The 17,667-nt window shown below is 41.5% G+C and overlaps 1 protein-coding gene across 5 annotated transcripts in view; it reads right to left on the bottom strand.

Annotated features, from left to right (window-relative positions):
* Positions 1 to 498: 498 nt before the first annotated feature.
* LOC307216680 (uncharacterized protein) overlaps positions 499 to 17,667 on the bottom strand; it is a 203,302-nt gene continuing 186,133 nt past the window's right edge. For 4 of the 5 annotated variants that reach the window (XR_013839256.1, XR_013839257.1, XR_013839260.1 and 1 more), the window contains exons 4-5: positions 8,233 to 8,313; positions 499 to 992 (exon numbers count right to left, since the gene is read on the bottom strand). Coding sequence is in view for 1 of the 5 variants with exons in the window: in XM_079977164.1 (XP_079833290.1) it covers positions 965 to 992; positions 8,233 to 8,313 (109 nt within the window). In the remaining 4 variants the exon portion in view is untranslated. The remainder of the gene's footprint in view (positions 993 to 8,232; positions 8,314 to 17,667) is intronic. The other variant, XR_013839258.1, reaches the window with a different exon arrangement.

Raw genomic sequence — 17,667 nt, 5'->3', positions numbered from 1 at the left:
CAACAGTCTAGACCAAACCAATAAAATCATCACCTTTGAAAGATCTAATGACATCATACCACTTGAATTCAAAAATTCAGCTCATCCTCAAATTCACCAGAGGTGGGCAAAAAGCTGCTTCTCACGAGTGCATGTGCAAAGAAAAGGAGGCCCTTTATATCAGAGACCACAGTAGAGAAATACTGGGAATTCATGGGCTATTTATACATAAGCACAAAAATAATATCTATTATAATTCCTGCCATACTGCCTTTGCTTTCTTTTTTGTACATAGAATCAAATTTTCATTTGCTCTTACTTTGCACATTGCTGCCCCAAGTGCACCCCTTTCCACCTTCAGTTTAAACTGTTGCAAGACTCCTTCAAGAATTAGCTCCTTTGCAGCTAATTGCCACTGTTCTGGAGGACATTTCCCCTTGTGAGTTCCATTGAAATGAATGGGGAGATGTTCAAAGAGCACTACCATGCTATAGAAATTCTCTTTTAACTGCTCCTAAATTTCTGCTGTAATGGGTCCTCATGACAAGATTGTTTAATGTCAGAGGTGTAGTCCCCTGGGCTCCTTTTATTTATGTTTCAGACTGGCTCCTTTGCTTAAAAGTATGCACTTGTAAAATCCATTTTCTTTCACATACCTCTTGATTGCACTATAATTTTTATTCTTGCTTCATCAGCAGTCATTAGATTTACAACTAAGTACAAAAAACCCCTATGTTAAGGTTATGACAGGTACAAAGGCAAGAAAATTCAAAGTTAAAGGTGAAAGACCATCCTTGTTTCACTGACATTGAATCCTTTATTCCTTCGTATGGGAAAGAAAAACGACAATCTGATGTGTCGAAGAATCAACCAAATATACTGCATGGCACCAGATATAGTCCGTGTTGCCACTGTAAAAGCTTCAGGTTCTGACCAGTCTGCCAAATTCCAGTGTACTCAGACGCTGCCCTCAACAACCCCATTTTCAAGGATGGGTGTCTCTTCGGGGGAGGCTGCCAAGGAAAGGAAGTAGTGCCAAATTATTTGGCAGATTTGTGTTTCGCACAAATAACCAGTTCCCGAATTTTATTGGCAACCTTAATAATACTTTCTTGGGGGAGCAGGGAGGAAGAGAGAGAGAAACATACCACCATACTGCAAAGCAATAGGTTGGGAGGGAGGGAGAGATTGCTAAATTGTTGTGGGCACCTTTCCAGAGGTCCATAGTCTGAGGCAATTGATCTAGTTTAGTGGGAAATGGAAAGATAGGACTTTGTTCTCTTGCTGCATGTTATCAGATACACATTTTAACTGTAGCCACAACTTTGCACCCCATTACCTTTCTGGTGCACTAACCTGCTTCCATGGTACCAGGTGCAAAATGAAATGCAGGGGGGCTTAAGGCTCATGAAGTGAACGGCCAAACAATCATCTCCAGTGACTTGTAATTTTGTCATTACTCCCTCCCAGTGAGTGCAAGACATGGCCTTTCCTCAGTGTTCAGAATTCTGAGAGATTATGAAGGATAGTCTTCATTTTAAAGGTAAAGGGACCCCTGACCATTAGGTCCAGTCGTGGCCGACTCTGGGGTTGCGGTGCTCATCTCGCTTTATTGGCCGAGGGAGCTGGCATACAGCTTCCAGGTCATGTGGCCAGCAGGACTAAGCCGCTTATGGAGAAACCAGAGCAGTGCACAGAAACACCATTTACCTTCCCACCAGAGTGGTACCTATTTATCTTCTTGCACTTTAACGTGATTTTGAACTGCTAGGTTGGCAGGAGCAGGGACCAAGCAATGGGAGCTCACTCCATTGTGGGGATTCGAACCACCGACCTTCTGATCGGCAAGCCCTAGGCTCTGTGGCTTAGACCACAGCACCACCTGTGTCCCTTGTCTTCATTTTAGGAGGATTCAATACTACCAGGATGCCCTTAAAGCAAGGTCAAGTTTCATCAGAATCCCTTCCTAAAGTCCTTTAGATCGCCAGGCCCAGACCATCTATGCCTGTGAATCTTGGCAAACAGGTACAGTTAGGAAACATAAAGTGAATTTGGGGGCAACTAAAAACGTGTGAGCCACTTCCCTTGAGAAATATTCCTATTCCTATTGAAATTTTTATGCTTGAATAGGATCCTCCAAGCAATCCAAGTATGCCTTGAATTTTGCCACAGGAAAAATTCAGTGGGAACACTAGAACAAATCTGAGTCTATTAAGGGAGGGGATTGTATGTGGATGGTACTGGGACACTGAATTGAAGGCAAGCACATACATTCACGATTGGTTTAAAATAACAATATAGTGATTGTAGGAATTAGGATGGACTTCTTATATTACACTAGATATAATTTGATTGCCAGCTCTTGGAAAACTGAGGCACGAAGAAACTTTTGCCCAAGAAGTGACCATCTTCTAACTTTTCCTTGGCTTCCTTACCTTCGATTTGCTTCCTATTTATCACATTGTGAGTCCATGAGTTGTATCAGACACCGTGTGAGTGGAATTTTGCTCACCCAGCAGTATGGGCATAGCCAGGATTTTTGTCAGGGGGGCAAGCAGCCAAAGTTCTTGAGCTTTTTTTGATCTGCCCGCCCTTTCCTCACCTGCCCCCTACAGAGGCCCCCCCAACACTTTGGAGCAGCTTTTGAAGATGTGTGAGAGGCTTCAGGTGAGAGGGTGAGAGGAGGAAGCTCTGTTGTGCATGGTCACTTTCCGCATGGTTGTCTTGCACAACAGAGCAATTAATCTATATAAGCTAAAGTGTAATGGCTTGGGGGTGGAGGTTTCTAGCAGTGAGCACTGGATTTGAGCAGCGAACACTCAATGGTACCTAAGATGTCTGGAGCAAAGGACAAAGTTCAAAATCATTGGAAACCATTGCTTCCATTGGTTTAAAACAGCCATATTCTGAAGTGAAATATTAGAGAAAATGGCCCTTTTTAATTTCCTAAAAGGTGCTGTTTGTAATTTCACTCCTTCTTAGTGAGGTGTCTACTCAGAGGCGCGGGGGGGGGGGGATGTGGTTTTAAATGGGAAATATGTATACTTGGCTATTTTGATTTCAGGAACTTTGCAGTGAGGAAATTGTGGCTTATGAACTGGCAATTAATGTCATTACCAGTAAACCCTGACACCACTTGCTACTATTTTAATTGTGTGTTTTACTAACACCAGACCCCTCCCCTCTGATAATGGAGCTCCTCCATCCCCACCTGCAGCCTAAACAAGTCTTGTAAACCCGCCCCCCACCAAAATCAAGATCCAAATGGAGGAAATGCTTGAAATGTTAAGTAATGGGCTATCAAGTTGAAATAGAACTTTATTACTGTTTTCTACTTGCAGACATAACAATCAAAATATTAAGATCCTGTACAATATTTTTTTCTAGCTCCTAACATTAAAGAAGGGGGGGGACAGGGGAATTGGTTTCAGAAGATTATTTTGATTTGCTTTTATTTTATATTAAAACAGAGGAACATTTCCAAAGTCCTCTGGTGTATTTTGTAACACAAGTGTTCATTTTCCCCCTTCTTTTTAAAAATGCTTCCTTTGTGACATATGAAACAGTAACATTTTTCCCATGGTTTGGAGGAGAAAATGAAATCCAGATTTGTAATTCCTAAAAGGAGAAATTTGATCCTTTCCAATGTTTAAGTAATATTTCCTGTAAAACATACGAGGCCATCTGCAGAGCTGTTTCCAGACACATTCTGAAGTGGCAAGGGCAACTGAAAGAGAGGAGAATGCAGCCTGGCATTTCACCTCTGGGAAATGGAACATTAAAAGGTTTCTAAAAGCTGGTTCTACCATTTTATAAAGTATTCAAGCCCTGCGTAGTTCATAATTTGTTTAATCTGCTCACCTTTTTATAGATAGGGAGTGGGGAGAGAAGGGGAGATTCTGGCTGGAAGGGAATGTATACAAACTCTGATTCGCCTCAAAGAGGCCAGTGAGCATGTAAGAATTACTGGTGCTCAAAGCTGAATTGTAATTGTATTTTATTTTTAATAGGTGCAATGGAGACATTACAGGCAAATCCTCCCCTATAAGGATTGGACAAGCTGAGCCTTATTTGGGGAGAAAACACAGAAATGCGGTCTTTTCTATCTGTTACAGAGTTGTGTTTTATTGTTAATCTCCAGGGTCACCTTATGAATTCATGTTAGTAAAATGTTACGGCCTCATTATAATATTCACTTTGTGAAAGGCCCTGCATTTATCACATCCCAACCTTGGATGAATATAAATTAAAAATGTGCATCTTTTTTTTATAAGGAAAGGATTTCATACAGTTAGTCCTCCCTCCCTTGCCAACCCTTCCCCAGTTATAGAAAAATTCTAAAACTGATCTTTTGTTCAGGTTTAGGAAACACCTAAATTCTCATTGCTTCCATAGCTCAAAGTTAACATTTCCTTTGTTGTTTGTTTGGCTATAGAATGGAACTTCTAAACTACTGTAGGACCAAAGATTACCAACCCCCTCAGTCTGATGGGGCCATTCACCCCCCACAAAATGGGGGCGGGAATTCAGCTACTTTTAAGAGGTCCTTAGTGTATTCAAATACATTTTGAGCATGGCTTCTTTCTTCCTCCACCATAAAGACTTTGTGTCATGATGTTGTGTTGCTCACATTGAGACATTCTGATCAGAATTGAGAAGGAACACTGCCAGGCTGCTGTGCAGTTGTGTGAAGCAGCACCAACGAATCTCTTTTATGGGAAAATAAGGAAACTTAGCAGCCTTGTCACCCCACTGATGAAATTTAAGAATTGCCAAGTTCTTGATAACTATTCTAATCTTTATGTGCCATTTTATCCCCGCCTTACTTCCTGAAGCAATGAAAAACCTCAGTTTAATATTTTGGACGAGTACTGTTGCGCAGGACTGAAACAGTTACATCATAGTTAAACACTTTTATATTTGTGTCATGTTTTTTATGAGAATGAGAATGTTTTTCATCACTTTATCTTTTGATTAATTGGTATATAAAGGTAAAGGTACCCCTGCCCGTACGGGCCAGTCTTGACAAACTCTGGGGTTGTGCGCCCATCTCACTTAAGAGGCCAGGGGCCAGCGCTGTCCGGAGACACTTCCGGGTCACGTGGCCAGCGTGACATCGCTGCTCTGGCGAGCCAGAGCCGCACACGGAAACGCCGTTTACCTTCCCGCTATTTATCTACTTGCACCCGGGGGTGCTTTCGAACTGCTAGGTTGGCAGGCGCTGGGACCGAGCAGCGGGAGCGCACCCCGCCGCAGGGATTCGAACCGCCGACCTTTCAATCGGCAAGCCCTAGGCACTGAGGCTTTAACCCACAGCGCCACCTGCATCCCATAATTGGTATATAATTTTCGTTAAATAATAGTATATTTTCCTTTGGATGTGCAACTCAATGACCATTCTTCCATGTAGCTGCAAGGATGAAAAAACAACAACAGGTACACAATTGTCTGACAAATGGTGTTTTACCACCCCAAGAAATGCACTAGGACTGCATACTCCTTCCTCGCCACTCCCTTTCTATTCTCCCCTTGTGCCACCCAGCTTCAGTGAACCAAAAACATTGAAAGGTCTCACTTAAAACTAGGATATGAAACCAGGAGAAGGGACAGTGGGGGTGATCCTGTTCTCCCATGGCATGTTCAATATCCCTGAATACCAGCCCTGTGAATGGGCTCCTGTGTTTTCCCATCCATGTTTGTCTGCCTTGTTATTCTAAGCTTACTTTCTCCGCTGTTGTTCAAACTGCAGTGGTACTTTGGGTTACAAACACTTCGGGTTACAGACTCCACTAACCCAGAAGTAGTACCTCAGGTTAAGAACTTTGCCCCAGGATGAGAACAAAAATTGTTCGGCAGTGGCGTGGTGGCAGCAGGAGGCCCCATTAGCTAAAGTGGTACCTAAGGTTAAGAACGGACCTCCGGAACGAATTAAGTTCGTAACCAGAGGTACCACTGCACAGTCATAATTATCTGCCTCTCCAAATTCAGCCCCAATTGGATGGCATGATCCACATGTGTCCATTTATCAGATAAAAGAATCTTACAGTTCCTATCAGATTTTATGGGCATGAGGGTACTTCAAAATTATGACGGCAACTTCAGATCCTATAGATATGAAGCCAGAAAGAACCTTCAAAGCTGTCACTTCCATTTCCTACAAAAGCAAAACACTTTGTAAAAGGGAAAAAAAATACGCACACATTACTGCTGAATTATAAATGAGATCTGGTATTTTTGTGATGGTACAAATCGAAGGCTTTCTCCATATTGTTAGAATACCAATTCACCCTTACTGGTCTCTACTACCTACCACTGTATAGAGTCCCCTGAGAGTCATCCATTTCTCATGAGATTACTTCAGCATCACATTACCGCTACCACATATCCATTATATATACACTTTCAGACAAGTGGAAGTGTTTCCACAAAAACAATCTGGAATCTTGGCTTAAAACTGAAGTTTTCTGTCAAAGCAAAGAGAGTAGTCTAAAAGAGGGCTTATTTTTGTTTTGTTTGTACAAATATGTTGCTTTTAGATGGCTGTGGGGAAAATGCACAGCAGTTGGGCCACTCTTTTGTTTCAAGGCAGCAATCCCAAACCATGTACTCAGTAGCAGCAGGTTCCTTCTGTGTATGAGGAATCAGGCTTCATTCATTCCATGGGAAGCTTTTTTGGAACACAGCCTGAGAGGGTGAGCCTTGTTATGCTGGCAACTTTCTTATATCAATGCACTGGAGCTCCCATATATCAATCAATCAATATATTATCTGATATCGAGACATACTTAGAGAATTCTCTCCTATGGTTCATGATAATGCCTGATAAGCTTACTTTGCACTGCCTATACAGCTCATCTGAACTTTGAAACTATCAAACTTTTTGCAGGAATTTAGGGAACAAAGGAGGGGCTGAAACTGTCCCTTTTGCATTTCATGCAAGGAGGCTGTGAATTGTAGCCAAGTATAAAAGCCACATCAGTCTGTTCAAAGATGTAAAGGCATTTCTGCCCAGAGGTTCCCCCCTCCTTATCTTATATGTGTCTTTAAGGCATGATGATTACGGAAACAAATGAAGCCCTTGGCTAGATACAGAAATGGAAGAGGCTATCCCATTCCCCCTGACAACTATATTTCTATATTCTGATAGCCATCTGCTGGAATCAGATGGTATATGTCTTGTAACATCTGGATAATGGGGTTTCAACTGTAATCTCATTAATTTAATATTTCTGTTTAAGAGATAAGGCTGTCTTATACGAGGCTTTCCAAGATGGGCGAGACTTTTGTTGTGCATGTAGGGCACAATTCAAAGAAAGTTAAGTGTACCCAAGTCCTAATCAATGGGATTTCAGCTTAATTTCAAGCCAGACACTGGCTTCAGTTACAGATGAGGAAAGTCTCTCCTCTTTGATTAGGGATTTCAGTGGCACTTAAGTGCACCTAATTTTCTTTGGATCTCACTCTTAGTCTTTTTTTTATATTTGGTTTTCTCAAATTTTGAACCTATTCCTGTTGCTGCCAATAAAAATGCCCTGCTTATCTCAACCCCAGTCAAGCAAGGTCAGTGAACTGTGTGACATCATGCACTGGGTAAACAGATGTAAATTTTACATACAGTGATTTACTATTACTTTTCACCAACTTCTTCCTTAGGAAGTCAGTATTTTTATTGAGCACAAGGGGCCTTTAGCATAGGTCAAATGTGTGCCTACAACAATGCATAGTAGAATTTTCACACATAATTATTTCATTTAGGAAATTTCATCTTTGAATAGGTACTGTTTCCTAAAGGAAAGTGAAAATAATTTCAGTTTTCTTTACATTGAATATGCTTTACAAATACTTTATTTTGAGTGCTACCAGTTCAACATTTTTGCTTTTTAATATCATGAATGTGGATTCATTTGAAACTGGTACTTCAAGAGTCATGTGAGCATATGGTAATTTTAGTTCTTCACTTAACAAAATTACATTTAGGTATTGCATGATCCCATATAACTACATTCTCTGGTGAATCCTTAGTGCTCCTTTGGCCAAAAGCAAATAAAGAGAGCACCAAATTCATGGTTTCATTATTTTAAATATAGCTAAGATAATTCAGTTTAGATTTAGCAATATAAAGCAATGTAATATTGTGTTTGATCTTAAAGACACCTGAACCATGTGTTATGCTGACACTTTAAAAGTTGTGTTTTTTTTTAACACTTTGTTTTAAAAAATGTATATACCAGAGTCCAAAGAAATTCATCATACTGTATCATGGACAGCAGGAAATGGTACTGGTATGTTCTCGTTGGTCGTGATTCTGTATCCATTATGATGAATTTCTGTATCCTGGATAAAAGAGAAAAGAAAATGTCCCTTTCCCCCCTTTCCCTATTCTTTTTCCAAGCTAATCTCCAAAATCTTGGGGGCATTTTCTTTTGTATTCACTTCAGCATGTACACAAGGGCCTTTATCTCTCAGTTTTGCCTCTGCTAGGGACGCGGGTGGCGCTGTGGGTAAAACCTCAGCGCCTAGGACTTGCCGATTGTATGGTCGGCGGTTCGAATCCCCGCGGTGGGGTGAGCTCCCGTCATTCGGTCCCAGCTCCTGCCCACCTAGCAGTTCGAAAGCACTCTTAAGTGCAAGTAGATAAATAGATACCGCTTTATAGCGGGAAGGTAAATGGCGTTTCCGTTTGCTGCGCTGGTGCAGGCTCGCCAGAGCAGCTTCGTCATGCTGGCCATGTGACCCGGAAGTGTCTCTGGACAGCGCTGGCCCTCGGCCTCTTAAGCGAGATGGGCGCGCAACCCCAGAGTCGGTCATGACTGGCCCGTATGGGCAGGGGTACCTTTACCTTTACCGCCTCCGCTATCTCCATTTGTTTCTTAATGTTTCTATTCATAATTCCATTCATTTCTCCCAGTCACAACAACATCCTTTTTCTGTTCTGCCATCTACAGTTGTTTCTCTTCCAGTGTCACAATGGCATCCTTTGTCTGATTCAGTCCTCCAGTCAGCTGAGTGGATGACCACTCCATTCCAATGTTTGCTGTTGTCCATTTGCCTTTAGCTTTTTGTGTTCAGGCTGTTCTGGATCAACATCCTTTCCCACAGGTCCTGTGCATTCTTTAGTCTGTTTTTGCCCCCCGATCTGATCTCCTTTAATATTCCACACATCTCAGCTCTTAATTCTATCAACTGTTCATCTAGTAATTTTTGCATGATACCAGCAATCAGTGAGGCATTAAGCATTGTTTTTGCCATCTTGAGTTATATTATTCTCCCCATGGCAGTCTCTGCTTCCAGAAAAATGTGCCCGCTTCTTTAAATCAGTATTCCATTCTGACACAGATAACATTTACTTTCGTTTCCATGTCTAAAACAGCCCACAAACAACAGAGAATTACAGATGGTATAAATTGTAAATTTTAGACAGGATAAGAGGTACATATAGCTTCAGTTATAAACTTTCAAAGTTATCCATAGTTAAGGTAAACTTTTTGGTCTATTTTTTGCTTGTTAATTAATGCCTTTTCATCTTCCAGCAGTTTCTGGATGCAAATTAACTGGCAGATAGCGTATCCAATTAGTACTTACTTTCAGTCTTGTAAATAGTTAAAAGAAGGTGGTATTATCGACCTGGTGCCCTAATTTAAGAGCTATGATGCAGTGCATGGGCTTGATGAATGTTCCTCACCTGAGACACTTCTCCAATCCTGAAAACGTCTTTGTTCACGTTGTGATGAATGTCTTCTTCTGGGCCTGAGGGGTTAATCCCTGACCCCCTTATCTCAAAAGGAAGTTTTGGTAATCAAGATCTTATGCCTTGGTTGCCTTTAATCACTGCATAATTATCTCTGCTGACATGAGTGTCAGCAGCTGATCACTATTCCGCTATCATTCCTCCCCGGAAGTCAGAGGTGGCCATTTGTTTTTAAGTAAGATTGTGTGTGTGTTTGTTCCAGCCCAATGAAGGAGGAAGCCTTGAGGGGAATGGGGTGAGGGACTTCCTTCACATTGCCTTTATTAGCCAATAGGCCTGAGGGAGGAGCTGCCTGGTTATGCTGGGCTTGAATTTATTTTGGCTGTTTGGTTTATTTGGCATTTAATGTGGGCAGGTAAGTGGAGTGGTACATGGTCAGTATCGTAATGCAGGGAGGGCACTTCACTTATCATCTCTCTAATGTTGGCCAGCTTAGGAGACTGATTTGCTGCTCTTGGGGCCTGGCATGTGCCACTTATTGAATGCTGAATAGTAGGGGTGTCTGGCACCTGTCAGGCTGCACACCTATGGCTTCCCTCGATGGGAAGTTGCTATTTGGCTCCTGTCATACCAGCTTGGATGATGGAGTTGATCTGGGGTGGTTTGGTTCTTAGCAGTAGGCAGATGATTTCCTATCTGTCTGTACAGCTTATACCTGCCTACACTTGTTAGCTGTGATTGGTGCAATTTCTTCCCTGTTCTGTTTTAATAAATATAAGCTTCATACTCTGGGTGTGCCCTTTGCATGCATGTGTAGTATACTGGAACATTTAATTGTTTTACAGCAATTAGTCACTCTGTGCGTCAAATGAGTGGATTTGCTAGATATTAGGATGTTTTTGAAAAACAGCTGTATGGAGTCTAAAACAGTCCCCTGAATAACACTGTTGGCTGTTGCATTCAACTGTGAACATATTTGTGCATTGCTTTTACCCCTCTGCCTGCCAGCTTTATTATACAATATCCTTGATATTTCAGATTTATCTGTAGACTGATTTTAATTTTATAGTTAGGACTATAGTATTTTCCATCACAGGGGAAAAAGAACATTGTGCAATTTTGTTTTTTGTTATTCAAAAATGTATCCCTTGACAACACTTTGCTGTCTTGTATCTTCATAATACAGCATTATTTGAATGTTTTCCAGTGCAAATCTACTTCCATACCACTTTGTTTCCTGAAGAACATTGACTGTATCCCAGACACATTGGCTAGCAATCACATTTTTCCTCTTTGACACTGTGTGATTGCATTAAAGATAAGCATCTTTTAAAAACACTGCAGAAATCTAACAATCAGATTTAACCAAATACAGAATTTCTGTTTCTTATTTGTTTCATAAATTGTTCTGCTGCCACATGAGAACAAATAAGAAACAAACACCCTAGTATTGGTGGGATGAATGTATATTTCATATGGAGCTCTCTTTCACCAAAGTACATACTTATTAAATGGGAAAGAGTTTCCCCTTTCTTTCCTCAGATTAAGGTGTGGGACCACAAGCAAATTAAATTGTGTCTCCAGGTTTTGAGTGTACCTCTTGGCCTAATCCAGTTCTCTAAAGCAGCACTCCTAACCCTCTGGATTTCACATGCCTGAAGGCTAAATGCAATTATAAAAACATGACTCTTCCCAGATGAACTTTCAAATCTGCCTTGTCTCTTGTTTATTGATGGAAGATTGAAGGAAATATTCAAATCAGCCACCTTTCAATTCTTTACCAGCAGCAAAATGCAGAAATCATTAGAGTTGCTATGTCAATGGCTCTGTCCCATCTTAATATTCAACCTAGTTTGGGGATAACTTAAAAAGAAATGCAGGTCTATTCATAATGCACAGCACTTCCACATTCTTTCATTTGATATTTGCAGAAGAATAGCAACAACCAGTTTATTTGGAATGCCTATTTAAAGATAGCAAAATAAAGTAATCTGCTGCAATTTTAAGTTGTTCTCAGTACTAAACATTTGCAAGCAGGTTTAAAAAAATAATCTTCAAATTAATGCATTGCACAAACAATGTGACCAAAGCATAAGCTGCACTTTTACTTTAATTCTGCTTGTCACTGTATTATATTCAGTAAAGATCTATTTTGGAAACTTGGTATTCCCAACCTACTTAGAACTTCTTATAGACCAGTTTGGGGTGGGACACTAACTTGCTACCAATTTCTCGGCCTATGATAAAAACCCCTCTGTTTCTACTGCCAAACCTTTCAGGGGAGAATTTGTAACACTTTGGCACCATTTTTGAGTGAATTGGATAACGTCAGATTTTTGGTGAAATTCTGACCCCGTGCTGTTTCCAACCAATAAAGCACTGTCTATCTGAGAGGTGCTTGGCTTCCTCTATAAGGGGGACCATGATCTATAACTTGATATGATATTTTTGTGGTTTAGGGCTCTGATGGCTTAGGCTATCTACAATCAAAACACTACCAAACACTTTGTCACTTTGTCACTTTGTTTCGTTTGGCTTAAACTATCTATGCAGCTGGGTATGACCTGGACCAATGTTAAGAGGGACTGGCATAAATACTTCATGTATAGTTTTTGGAGGATCTGTTGCAAATGTCCATAAGCTGTGATTTGTTTAAATGGTAGCATCATTTTGCCAGCTTGGATTTTTTATTTTTTTTAAGAAGTTGGTGTCTTATTTTTGGAATCCTTCAGCATGCATGGATTTTAAAGAGCCTTAAGCTATGATGTTTTCCTTTCATAAAATTTATATTTAATCATATCTTTAAAAAGTGTTCTCATTCTGCCACTTGGTGTTATCAACCAAGCGGAACCCGTGAATGCAATGTTCTCTTTTAACTGTTTTCGTATTTCATTCCTTCACAACTTCTTAAATGGTACATGGTGTAAATCACAGTGAAGCATCCATGAGTAACATGTGACTTGCACTTAAGTGAGTGTTTTCTGTTCGAAATTAGATAAGTCGCTGCCACAAATGATCTTGTATTTAGATTTTCCTGTCAGAATTCCAAACTTAAACTGGTACCTGTTCCATGCAATGCCATGCTCTTGACAGCAGTTAGTTTTTTTTTATATCAATCATTCCCACACTATTGGTTTCAGCTATTTAAGCTAACTTAATTCCACAGAAATTTCCAATGAAAAATGACACTAAAATCTGAGATTCAGATGCAAAAAGATTGGTGAAATCGTGTTCCAGCCATATGATGTCATGATGAGAGTCAGCAAAGGATGGCCAGCCCAGGGCTGCTTCATTACCTGCTAAAGAACTGGACCAGTTCCATATATTGAACCTGAAACTGGTGGCCAAGACCCTTACAACCCAAGCCAGGACCCTCACAGATGGCTCCCCCAAGCCTCAAAAATCAAGCACTCTTTGTTCTACCATGCCTACACAACAGTTCAGGAAACACATCAGGTAAGAAGATGCAGAAAGGAGAAGCAGTGCTCACCTAAAAGAGTATTGGCCTTTTAAGGATTCACATTATTCAAGTGGGCAGGGACAAACTGTCCCCACTAGTGGCTGGTGTACATTGGGACTGGTAGGCCAAAAAGCAGGGAGACCAATGGTAGGTGGAGCCAGAATGAATGACAGGAAGAGCCAGCTAATTCTACGATACGATACGATACGATACGATACGATACGATACGATACGATAATCTTTATTGTCATTGTCCCATACAGAACAATGGAATTGAAAAATCTACATCAGACATTAAAAACCCAACAAGCCTGCTATCCCAGCTATCTCAACTTGGTTAGCCCCCTAAAAACTCTGATACCTCATTTTGTGATTGGGAATGAATGTGTGAATGGAACCTCCACAGGTTCCCACAGTACTTTGTTCAACCGGTGCAACATCTTGTAATGTAGGTTAATTTTCTTTTGTACAGTAGCATGCACTATTTTCTTTATTCATATAAATCACCTGCAGGGGCATGAACGAGTTAAAATACGTTTATCTCCCTCAGAACTGCTCTAGAGTCAGCTATGCTGGTGGTCTCCACAAGAAATTCAAACTCTTTGCTGACCAAGTGAAAAAACACATGTTCATGTATCAGGAGGATATATAACACTGGGCAACAATTTTTTACTTTTTGAATGTTGTCTAGATTTCTACAACTGATTTAGGGTATTTTTGCACTGCTGAATCAGGAAATGGCATCCGTTTCTCTCCATCAGGTCAGGTTTACTGTAAACTGAATGGTGCATTGATAAAGGTGAGTACACATAAATTGCATGTTGCTTCACCATTTTTCAATCTTCAGGGCTTGAACTTCTGTTTCTTGTAACTCCTGGAATGCTCAGCGGTAGGGAGGTCTCTCTTCAGAGTCCAACAGTAGTCAGCCACCATGACTGCGTCCTAGCGACCATGATACCTGGTCTCCATCTCTTTCATGTCCTGATGGAATCTCTCCCCCTGCTCGTCACTCATTGAACCCAGGTTCTCAGGAAACTGGTCCATATGTGAAAATAGGTAGTGCATCTTGACGCTCATGTTGCAACCCAGGTTTCTGAAAGCAGTCAGCATGTTGTTGACAAGTTCTGTGTAGTTTCTGGCCTTATTGTTGCCAAGAAAGTTCTTCACTACCAGAACAAATGCCTTCCACGCTTCCAGTTCCACTTCATTCATTGACTTTCCGAACTCTGGATCTCTGATGAGCTGACGGATCTGAGGACTGTCAAAGATGCCAGCTTTCAACTTCTCCATGGTCAATCCTGGAAAAGCCTGGCGCAAGTAAGTGAAGCAGTCACCTTCCTTGTCCAGAGCCTTGGTGAACTGCTTGATTAAGCCGAGCTTGATGTGCAGCGGTGGGAAGAGTATTCTGTCTCTGTCCACCAGAGGGTCGTTGATGACGTTCCTTTTTTTGCAAGGCACCAATTCTTCCCGCACAGGCCAGTCCTTCTTCGTGTAATGCTGAGCACGGTCCCTACTATCCCACATTCACAGAAAACATGGGTACTTGGTGAAACCAGACTGTTGTCCCAACAAAAAGTTCACCATCTTCAGGTCAACACAAATAAACCACTTACGCTGATCATAACCAATTTTCTCCAGCACATACTTCACCGCTTCATAATTCTCCTTCAGTGTACTCAAGTGAGCCAGGGGTATAGAGGCAAACTGGTTGCCGTTGTGTAGCAGAACACATTTCAGTGATCGCTTGCTGCTGTCAATGAACAGTCTCCAATCTTTGGGTTCGTACTGTGCACTCCAAGCTTGAGCAGAAGCTGCGCAATATCTGCACAGTCCTTCTCTTCCGAGAAAAAACGGAGGCACTCTTGATGCCTGTTGCGGAAGAAGCTGATGCGAGCACTGTCAGAGAGGAGGTTTTTTCCCTTCAATCTGGATGCCAACAGTTCGGCAGAGTCCTTTGACAAGCTGTGGTTGCGAAATTCAACTTCTTTTGGGAAAATGGATGTGGAGCATCATCTTCAAGAACCACTACTTCTTCTTCATGTCCTTCAACACTGGAGGCATCTTCGTCACTAATGTCAGGAAGTTCTCCGAAGATAGGCACCGGAATTTCATCACAATGAGCTACAGGACAACATGCTGATTGAAGATCAGGATACTTGAGGCTGCTCCGGTTCTTTCTGTTGATCCCAGCCGCACCAATTTATGGAAGATTTTGAGATTTTATTACTTCAAACTGATCCCTTTTTGACATAATCACCCAGAACTATCGGACCTGAATACTTCTTGTCATTAAAATAATCATTTCCAATCAAAACAATTATTCGACATGGCATTTTACCCCCACCAACTTCTTCTAAAATGCTCCACAAAGCGTACATGTGAACAAAAACGTAAAAAAAGACATGTGGCCATAGCTCAAAAACTTGACCTGATTGAGCAAAACCAATGTGATTTTTGGATTCAGCGCATCAGATTCGTCCTAAATCAACTGAAAAAACGCATTTGTTGTTGACCAGTGTAATCTTAGTCGAGTCAGTCTCAGTGACGATTCCACTCAGTGAAATCTTCACTTGGATCTCAGGTCTTAGGAATTTCGTGAGTCTCAAACAGCTAGAGAGAAGACTGTTAAACCTGAAGGATTTGACTGCTATTTCCCCTCCTTTCTCCTTCAGACTCTTGCCATTTCTCCCCCTGCAGTGGAAAGATTTCTGACTTTTTAAAATTCACATATAAAACAGTCTTAAGAAAATGGCTAAGAAGCATTGGCCACTGGTTCCCTTAAGAAAATAATATTCCAGAATCCTAAAAGCTGCAGTGTGTTCCCTTAGTGGGTGTTTAGAAGCTTGTCATTTGAGAGTCTCTTTAGTTTGGCCCTCAAAGCTCAGCTTCCCAATATGTTCAGGAAGTGGTGCTGTCAGTCTTGTGAGCATATATGAGAATTTTTGGACAGGGGTGGTGGTAGCAGAGAACATAGTGCAACACTAACTTCAGCACGATGGTGTCAATTCCTAGTATGCCCTTAAGGATAAGTGTGAGCAGGGGAGTCTCTGCTTTCCTTCTGTTGTCCCCCTTAGTCAAGTTCCAGATGGGTGTCCCAGTGGCAACACCTATAGTTGCAGATTGGGGGAAGTGAGGGACTCTTCTCTCCTTCCTCATTTCCCCTCTCATTTTTTATGGGTGCTTGCTTTCCTACAGAGGTTCTGCCAAGTGAGTGGGAAAGGGAGAGATTTTTTGTTTGCGCAAGAGCAAAACAAGGGTGTGTCTGACCACTTTGAACTAAGGTGGGCATAGGTTTCTAGGGACACTGCTGCCTCAGGTGATAAGAGAAAAGCCCCAAGGAACATGTGGCAGCTGGGCTCCACCAAAACACTCTCTGACAGCAATGATCTACTGGTGAGAGGAATCTAGTATGGTAGCTCTTCCCTGCTCAACTTGCTCCTACACAAACCCTTGTTAGCAAAGTCACTTAAATAATGCAGAGTCCAGAACGAAAAGAGAGATAGCACTTTATGGAGGCAAATGAACAAAATCCTGTGAAATATACTCAGAGTTGAGAGTGGATTTCATGCTCTTTATTCAGCTCATAGTGGTGAGGAGGAATGGAAGTTCCCCCACGTGATTGGCTACTTCCAGGATTCACCTGTAGGTGTAGGCCAATCAGGTTGTGGATTCACTTCCACCTGGAGCTGGATTGGGTGGCTCCTGTGGACCAATCAGACTGCTGCATTCTGGACCCTATTGTTCTAGGAGCAATCAGACTGCTGCATTCTGAATCCTATTGTTCTAGGACCAATCAGACTGCTGCATTTTGGATGCTATTCAACTCAGTACATAATACCCTGTGTAAGTTGAGGGTTAAGTTACAGAGAGGTTTTGTCTTCCCTCAGAACTACCTGGCCAATGAAAGCACATGCCACCTCAGTGAAGTTCATGCCACACTGCTTGGTCACTAAGCAGCACGCCCTCTTCTTGGTTAGCTGAGTTACTAATTGCAAAATTCACTCTTAAGTCACACACAGAATGATCTCTGCTGTTACACTTCCTGCAGCTCTCATACGAGACTTCTGAATAAAAACTGAGGCTCTGAGACAAAAAAAAAAATCCAACTCTATTTTATGGCATTGGAGAGAGAAAGGCAAGAACAAAGGAAGGACAGGAACAAATGGCAGTTGTTTATAATACCCATTTTGTGGAGAGAGTGTTGTTTCTCCTCATTGGAGAGAGAGCTACAGAAATGACTTCTACGCCAATGATGTAAGCTTACTCCTTTCTTCAGTTTGCTAAATACTGCTGGGGGTTTTTCTCCCTCTTCTGGATATACACATACTCAATTAAGTTTTCTTTCTTGCTGGCTAATATCCTGTAGTGTTTGGAGGCCCATCTGTTGCCTACCTCTGTGTTTTCCAGTTTGGGAGACCTCATGGAAAATTCAACACAGATTCATCTGCAGACAGAACAACAAAGTCAGCATTTAACTGTGCTGAATTTTACAGAATTTTCTCCTGCGGATGGTATTGATATCTTTTAAGTGAGCGGAGTA

The sequence above is a fragment of the Podarcis cretensis genome (assembly GCF_951804945.1).
Source record: "Podarcis cretensis genome assembly, chromosome: 5".
Lineage (NCBI taxonomy): Eukaryota > Metazoa > Chordata > Lepidosauria > Squamata > Lacertidae > Podarcis > Podarcis cretensis.
This window is presented reverse-complemented; position numbering and strand designations above follow the sequence as displayed.